Source organism: Gossypium raimondii, chromosome 11 (assembly GCF_025698545.1).
Source record: "Gossypium raimondii isolate GPD5lz chromosome 11, ASM2569854v1, whole genome shotgun sequence".
Classification (NCBI taxonomy): domain Eukaryota; kingdom Viridiplantae; phylum Streptophyta; class Magnoliopsida; order Malvales; family Malvaceae; genus Gossypium; species Gossypium raimondii.
In genome coordinates, this window is record NC_068575.1 from 46,570,752 (window position 1) to 46,579,537 (window position 8,786).

Genomic DNA, 8,786 nt, shown 5'->3' on the forward strand with positions numbered 1-8,786 from the left:
TCTCCATAGCAAGAAGTATACATAAACTAAAAAAGGGAAAATATCATCATTAGACATATATCGTGAAACGAGCTTAATAACGAACCATATGATCAACTACTACAATGAAATACGAAGGATTACTACAGAATTTAAAAGCCTTTCTTTTTACTCAGAAAAGAAATAATTTAATGAAATGAGAAAAAATAAATAAAAAAAAGCTAGAAGTGTTTGCACTAAATGCACGTGTTAGAATCGAATTGGCATAAATGATAAACCCCAACTAGCTTGCAATTGCAAGAAGCACTTCAAACCCAACCTTTTGTTTTTTTTCTCATAAAACCTCCCCACTACTGATTTCTCTATATAATCTAATGTTCTCCCGTTGTTTCAGCCGTCTTTAACACTTTTCAATGGCTTCCTCTTCTGTTATTGCTTGGTTTCAACTCTCAATCTTTTCATTCTTTTAACTTACTATCAAATTATTCACTTGTTTGCTCCTCATTCTCTGTTTTCTTCTTGTAATCTCAGGGGCTCAGGTGAAGATGGTCAATTGGGTATCGGAAACAATGAAGAAAGAGAATGGGTTTGCGTTGTTCAAGCTCTTGAGCCTCACAATGTTCGCTCCGTCGTCGCTGGCAGCCGTAATTCTCTCGCTATTTGTGATGATGGCAAGGTCTCTACCGCCACTCCCCCTTTCTGCTTTTACATATGTTTATATATTCATTCTTCTTAGTGTTTTTGAAGTGGGTATTGATTGTTTACTCAGTCCTTAATTCCATTTGGTTAAATCTGTGTTTGTAACGAGCATCGGCTGATCTTCAACTGTTCCAACTTGGGGTATCGGGATTTTGATTGATCAGCTGTTTCTTTTGCTACTTGCCTTCAGTCACCTTTTGTTTTTCTCGATATTGCTTCGAACAACAAAGAATTTACCGATGGAAAAAGTGGTGAGGAGCTTGGTTTCAAATATTGTGAATGGAGAAAATAGAGACTCGACAAGCTTTTCTGCTGTTTGACCTGGCTCGATTTTAAAATAGTCGGGTCCAATGGGCCACCGGATACTGAGGTCTCAAACACACACACACACACACAAAAAGAACAAAAATGAATGGATGAGTAGAATGCATTTGTTTTCTACAAAAATTATTTACTTTAGGTGTGTTGGTTGTTATCTATGTTATTTGGACTTTGATGTGAGTCTTGAAGGTATTTGTTTGACATGGTATGTTTATTCTTTTTTCCGAAATATATTTGGATAATTAAAAGTAAAATGGTGATTTTATTTGGAAAATAAATTAGGTTACTTTACTAATGTACAAAATAGTTATGTTATGTTATGCCTATGTTGAATTTTAGTTAGTATTTTGTCTTCCCATTTTGCTTTTTCCTGTTAGCAACTTATGAGGAAGCAAACAGCATGAAAAGGAAAAGTCAAATAGAGTTCTAATGTTTAACTCTGTCGTGTATATATATATTGGAATGCAATTTTCCTTTGCATTTTGAAGCAAAAACCAAAGAGTTCCATTGTTTCTCAAATTTCATTTGTTGCTGAGTGTTTTGAAACAGATCTTGGTTGGAATTGAAGTATTTTTCTCTGGCAACCAGAGATTAGTTGATTTCTTGGTGTTGTGAAATATGAATATGTTTCTTTATAATTTGGCAAATTCCCATTTCCCTTCCTCTTGTATACTTGGAGTTTAAATATCTGAAGCTTGATTTATTTCTTGGGGTTCTCTGTTGAACTTCAGTTGTTTACTTGGGGATGGAACCAGAGAGGAACCCTAGGGCACCCTCCCGAGACCAAAACTGAGAATATTCCAAGTCAGGTTAAGGCTCTTGCTAATGTTAAAATTGTTCAGGTAATTTTATTTCCCTATCATATTGTTGCTTTTGCATGTTAAAATTTTCAAATAGTAATATGGAGTTTTAATTTTATTTCCATCACATATAGTTTCCCTTGCATGTTAAATTGTTATTTCTCTATTTATTCTAGGCGGCTATTGGTGGGTGGCATTGTTTGGCTGTTGATGATGAAGGCAGAGCTTATGCCTGGGGTAAGCTATTAGTTTTATATATATATATATATATATATACACATATACACGTACAGACATGTATATATATTTGTTGCTAGAGAACTCAAAAGGATCACACTGGATAAATATCCTATGTTTTTTAAAGGAGTAGCTTAGTGTGCTATTCGATCAACAAGTTTGTTGTGGAATGTATATTTCTTTGTCATTGGGTGGATGAGAGAAGGTTGATTAGTCGGCTTTATGGCTTTGGCGAGATTGGGTTAAATTATTCATTGTGATTAATGCAGCGAGTGAAGTGTGTGTTCAATGAATGTAATTATGTGAAGTGTGTTTGCACAGGTGGGAACGAATATGGGCAGTGTGGTGAAGAGCCTGAGCGGAAAGATGATACTGGTAGGCCTTTGAGAAGGGACATTGTGATTCCTCAGCGCTGTGCGCCAAAGCTTGTAGTTCGCCAGGTGGTTTATTTGAATTTATGACTGTACTTTTGGTTGAAGTTGAATCAGATTGCATGAATCTTCTTGCCTTGTTTCTTAATAACCTGTTTGAATATGCTTAAGGCACACTTTTAGGGGCATAAATTATCTTAACAATTAACTTCATTTGTCCTATTTGAAGCTCTGGCAAAGAAGGTTTTTTGAATCCCAAATTTTAAAGACGAATTCTAATTATCATGTTCAATTCAAGACCTTGTTGGTAAAGCATCTTTAACCTTGATGCTTTTACCATATTTTCCTTTGACTCTTCATTTTGCTTGGAGTACTTATATTTGACACCCATGTCCCATACATATTTGGACATGGTTATGAGGATATGATCATCAAAAGACCCTCCAAATATATAAAAGTTTTGGAAAAAAAACTTGCACACACTCACATCGGAAACACTTAGACCTAAGTCTGAGTAAACATAACTTTTGCCAGCAGAATAACCAGAAAAAGAAAAAAGAGGTTCAACGACTTTACGGAGTAAAACATTTTCAAACAATATGGATATAACAACCACCTACCTGTTTTTTTATTACATAATTTTACTACGTGGTAGTTAATGTTATCCTGGCACTAGTTATTTTCTTTAAATAAAAGGTAATAAGGGAAAGTAGGGGGAAAAGAGAACAAAAGAGTGGAAATGCTTGAAAATGTCTCCTTTGGTTCTCTCATCTCCCTTAATTTTAGTTGCATGTAATCTATCTATTGGTTCTTGATACCTATGTTGCTCGGACTCTTTATTTTTCTTGAATTACCCGTGTCTAACACATGGATATGGGGATTCAACCTCCTAGAGTCCTCCAAGATACATACCCGTATTTGACACTCGCACCCAAGTCCAAGTAATATGGCTTGATACAGGTAGAGCATATAAATCTTAACTGTACTTATTTTTTCTCACATGACAACTAGCTTTTCTTTTTTTATTCATTCGTATAATGCTTATATGAGATTCAAATCTTTCAGTGTGCCTAAGCAAGTCTTCTGGTCCTGTTTTGTGAATACCTATTTCAGTAAATGACGGGTTCATTTTGATACAGCATTTCTCTGTTTGCTTTATTATTAGCATATTTTTCATATGGTGTAGATTCATTTCTCTTACATCAGCTGTCTTTGTACATGATGCTTGTTTTCGGTGCTGGAGCTTAACCTAAATTTGTGTTTAATAACCGGTGATTTATATTTTAGGTAGCTGCTGGGGGTACCCATTCTGTAGTGCTGACACGTGAAGGATATGTTTGGACCTGGGGTCAACCTTGGCCACCCGGAGACATGTATATTACCTTTGATTCAAGTTTTTTAGTTTTCTTTAGTGCTAGGGGTTTTCCAACCCAAGTGATCATATTCGAGGAGTGCAGTTAAATCATCTTGATATCTTTCTGCATATTCATAGCATATGTTATAACATTAATCCAAAATTCCGTTTCCCTTTCTCAGAAAACAAATATCTGTTCCTGTGAGAGTACAAGGTCTCGAAAATGTGAGGCTTATCACAGTGGGAGCATTTCATAATTTGGCTCTCCAGGAGGATGGGACTTTATGGGCATGGGGTAATAACGAATACGGACAACTTGGAACTGGGGACACTCAGCCAAGATCACAACCTATACCTGTCCAAGGATTATCTGGTCTCACTTTGGTATGCATTACCTTGTTAAGTTCCCTACTATCATCGTATTTATGTAGTTGTTGGCAAATTGTATTTAGAAGACTCAGTTCCATCGATGGTTGGAATGGATGGAAGTATAGGCCACAAGGATTTGATGAAGGTGTATCTACTAAGTAATGGTAGATCTCTGAAATCTTAACTATTGCTTTTAGGTTTGATAGGTTATAAATATACCCTCAGTCTCTTATGTTTATCTTGTTACGAACTTCAGTAATCAGATAAAATTAATAATAGTGACTGTTCTTGCTTTTGTTTCTTCATTCGTTCTTCATTTTAAAGTTCTGTTGTTTAGTGCTCCTAAGGTTTTATCAATAACTTTATCCTTTCTTCTTTGCTAGCTTTGGTCGTGTGTAATGTTTATTAATAGTCTGATTGGCCTTTTATTTGTCTGCACGTTTAGGTTGATATTGCTGCTGGTGGATGGCATTCCACTGCATTGACTGATGATGGAGAGGTATTTATCCATTTTTCTTTGGGGAAACTGAAAATACAAAGTGCATCTAGTGTGATCAAGAGATTTTATCATGTTTTGACTTTCATGAATTCTAGAAGAAATTCTACTTATTCGGAACATTGCTGCCAAGCCTCTTTTGGCTAATTAATGATGGAGAAAATAAGTCAGCTTTATGGATACAGCCATTTTGTTATTTCTATTATTTTGCTGAAGTTACAAGCATAAATGCCTTTCAGCTTTGGAGCATGTAAAATTTCCCGTGAAATGCAATATTTCTGTTTATGTCTTTTATTTTAGGTGTATGGTTGGGGAAGAGGAGAACATGGGAGGCTCGGGTTTGGAGATAACGATAAGAGCAGTAAAATGGTGCCGCAAAGGGTTCAACTTTTAGCTGGGGAAGATATTGTTCAGGTATTGCACTTCATCTCTCTGTGCAGCTAGTACAAAGTTCTAGCTATTCAAATTCTAGCATTTGTTTCAGCTTGTTCGGATCAGGGAGTATAAAAGATATACATGTAATTAAGTTAAAAATATGATGATGAAGAAGCTTAAATGCATTTTTGCGTTATAAATACAATTCGATACATGGAATAATGAACACCTCTACTCTACTCATTTCTTACTGTGGCTTGTGGTTAAAACTTGTATTTTAATCCAGGTATCTTGTGGTGGAACACATTCGGTTGCATTGACACGTGATGGGCGCATGTTTTCGGTAAAATACTTAACACATCTTCTTTAGTTGCTTTGCCTGCTAAATTCAATGGATGGAGTATGATCCCTTAACCCGAGTAAACAAATTAAGCATATCAAACTTTATCTCAGTGGCTAGTCTTCTTCTGAATTTGAGTTTGCTCTTGTATGTTTTCTCTTCATAATGGAATCTTTTATCAATCCATCATTTCATTTTTTGGGCAAATATCACCTTTGCTTGGAATCTGCCATTCACCGTCCTCCCTCTAGTCTTCATTCATTCTTGGTTTATCTTCAGTTTGCTTTTCTCTAATGCACATAAACCGAGATAATGAATTAAGGCTGAATGTATAACTGACAAAACTTCAGTTGGATGTATATTGGAATTTTGGTTTCTTGATGCGGGTTTCGTCCTTGAGACTGCATGAGGATCTACCAACTTAAAAACTCAGACAAGTATTCATATCCAACGCTCACATCCAAGTAACTTGGGTAAAAACATTGATAAATTTCAAAGAAAATGACTCAAGTAACAGATAACAGGATCAATATACATGCATTCTTAGTGTTCCCGTAATTTTTATGTATTCTAAATAAATATGCAACCAATATACGACTGAAGATTCTCCCCTCTGTACTTGTGTGCCTGTTGCCTAGATTCGGTGATTCGTGTATTCATGTCGTGTTAGTGTATTTTCTTGTGTTATAATCTTGTTTAAGGTGTTCTATATTTATTTAACTTTTGGCATCTTAATAAATTGTTTTAGATAGATATAGATATGCTCATGTATTCATGTCATGTTTGTATTTCCTTCTTGTATGGTATCGTGTTTTAGTTATTTTTTCCATGTTGTGTAATCATATGGTGTCGCCTTACCCATGCCATAGCTTTGACATAAATGCAGAGATGATTTATCCACCCATTTCATCATTGCATATTACGGTTTAAAACATGAATCATGCTGACCGTTTTGTATCATGGGGCAGTTTGGACGAGGTGACCATGGACGACTAGGTTATGGGCGGAAGGCAACAACAGGTCAACCCATGGAAGTCCCGATCAATCTGCCAGCTCCAAAAAGTGTTAGCGGAAGTGGTGCTGAAGGATATTGGATCTCTAAACTTGTTGCATGCGGAGGCCGCCATACGCTTGCTATAGTAGAATGGAAGACCGATGAATCTAAGCCATAACTGAAGAATGTAATGTTCTCATATATATAAATATAAAACTTGATGACTGAAGAACAGCAAAACAAGGTTCCATTTAAAAAGCATGATGAGGAATAGCTGAATAAATGAACGTACTGTTCACTTAAATGGGTCTTTTACTGATAGATTGGAAGTTCAGTACTTACTAATAATTTCAAAATTCATTTTTTTTTCAAAATTTATCAAACATCACTTAAATAATTAAATCAAATATGCCTCACTTAAAATGGCATAAGCACGTTCTTTTAATGACTAAATTGGGTAATTGGATCGGTTGAATTGATCGGTTTGAAATAAAGGATTGGAATGGTTGATTTGCAAATGTTTTTTTTTTAAATTTTTATTATTTTTTAAAGTTTATTCAATTGAATTGGATAAATAAGTCGGATTGAGGATAAACGATTTTATTGATTTGATTTTGAAATCTAGGTATGATCCATGCTTCACTTAATCACATTAGGATGTTTATAACTAGACTTGTACAAGGGTCAAGTACTTTGCGTCGCCCAAGGCAAGTATTTTTACATCTCGATTCGATCCGTTTCCTATTTAATTTAAATAATATTTTTTAAAAATAAATTTAATTATAAAAATATATAAAATATCAATTAAAAAATATTTTAAATATATTTTTATTAATTTTTGAATAATAAAACGAACTTTTCAAATGAATTAATTTAAAAATAGACTTGAGTTTGAAAATTTTTAAAATTATGCCTCGATTCCGCCCATAAACACATCTAATTATAACGTGGCGAATAAACTTGGATCTACTGATCGAATTTGCTGGAAATTAACACACTTAATTTTTATTCCATCGTAGATTCTTTCCAAGCTGTGGAATTCTTTTAGGATATTACAACATGCCATCGCTATGCTTCGGAAAATTGAATTAAAACAATATTTATAAAATTATATTAATAAATAAAAATATAATTATTAATAATTATATCTAAACTTAACAATTAATATGAAATAATTCAAGGATTAAGATATTAATACAAACACATGAAAAATAATTAGGCGTGACAAAAAAATAGCATGAACACAATAAAGATATATCAATATGTTAAAATCCATATAAAATAAATTATTAACATGTAATGTTTTTGTTTAAATTTATAATCTTTTATTGATGTTTAACTAATTAAACAATAAATTACATATGAAATTATATTTAATGTGTAATATGATATGTAAATTTTGATTTGTTTCAATTGTACACATAAAATATTAATTTTTATTTAATTGTAAACATTTAGAAAAATAAATAAATCCAATTATTCTCATGTTGGGACTACAGCAAAACATATTTTTAGCGGCATTTTTTTGGGCCTATAGTAGCGCATATAAGCATCGCTAAAACTATTTGCAGCGTTTTGATAAGCGCCGTAAAAACACCGCTGAATTTTATGACGTTTATGTGGGAAAACGCCGCTAAAACAAACGCCGCTATGGAACATGACCTTTAGCAGCGCTTTTCTCACAAACGCCGCTAAAGAGCATGACATTAGCGCTCTACAGGTCATCTTCTTTAGTGACGTTTTAGTAAAAGCGCTGCTAAAAGTCATCTTCTTTGGCGGCGTTTGTGGAAAAATCGCCACTAACTTTAGCAGATTTTTAACAATCCATTTTCATTCATTAGAATCTGAATTGTCAACATAATTTCCTGTAACATCAAATCCAACCAAAAACTACAAATCTAAATGATACTTCAAATCTAACGAAAGAAATATGTATATGATCTAAATTAATAAATGAAATAACAAAATTTATTATATTCAAAAGTTAACATTTTTAAATTCTTACAATGAGAAAAAAAATGTCTAAGATGATGGATTTTGCGGCTGCTGAAACATCTTCATCATATTCTGAAGCTGTAGTTGGAGTTCGTCATATTTTTTGCTTGCCTCTGCTTCCCCCGCTGCTGCCTCCACTTTAAGTTGTAGCTGGAGTTCTTCATATTTTCTTTGAGCCTCTGCTTCCCTCGATGCTGCCTCCGCTTTAAGTTAAGCAATTTGTTCAACTGTGAGCCATCTGTTCTCTTAACATCTGAACTTCAGCTTGAGCCTGATTCCCCGAAGGCATGTATTGCTACGAGATAGGCCCAAAATATTGGGTTAGGTTAACAAAAGATCCTTGAAATCGAATCTAACCATACCTTTCAGGACCCAAAACTTCAGTAATAATTCAGTTATCAACGTCGTCAAGATTAACAGAACTATCACTTGAAGCGATCGCTTCATACTCCTCCC

General features: G+C 34.2%; 1 protein-coding gene across 2 annotated transcripts; it reads left to right on the forward strand.

The window, feature by feature from the left end:
* Positions 1 to 250: 250 nt before the first annotated feature.
* Positions 251 to 6,639, forward strand: LOC105803571 (ultraviolet-B receptor UVR8). 2 transcript variants are annotated; one of them, XM_012635818.2, is made up of 11 exons: positions 251 to 418; positions 511 to 655; positions 1,731 to 1,841; positions 1,976 to 2,036; positions 2,358 to 2,476; positions 3,695 to 3,780; positions 3,944 to 4,145; positions 4,576 to 4,629; positions 4,927 to 5,040; positions 5,288 to 5,344; positions 6,310 to 6,639. In XM_012635818.2, exons 1-11 carry the CDS (start codon positions 393 to 395, stop codon positions 6,511 to 6,513), a joined length of 1,179 nt encoding a protein of 392 aa, XP_012491272.1. In that variant the 5' UTR covers positions 251 to 392; the 3' UTR covers positions 6,514 to 6,639. The 2 variants fall into 2 exon arrangements, with proteins under 2 accessions (XP_012491272.1, XP_052480438.1); XM_052624478.1 differs by lacking the exons at positions 251 to 418; positions 511 to 655 and adding an exon at positions 1,184 to 1,204.
* Positions 6,640 to 8,786: the final 2,147 nt, after the last annotated feature.

Coding starts and splice junctions, on each gene's coding strand:
- LOC105803571 (XM_012635818.2), top strand. CDS start 393: ATGGCTTCCTCTTCTGTTATTGCTTG. Junction 1,842..1,975: donor CTAATGTTAAAATTGTTCAG/GTAATTTTATTT, acceptor TATTTATTCTAG/GCGGCTATTGGTGGGTGGCA. Junction 5,345..6,309: donor GTGATGGGCGCATGTTTTCG/GTAAAATACTTA, acceptor ATCATGGGGCAG/TTTGGACGAGGTGACCATGG.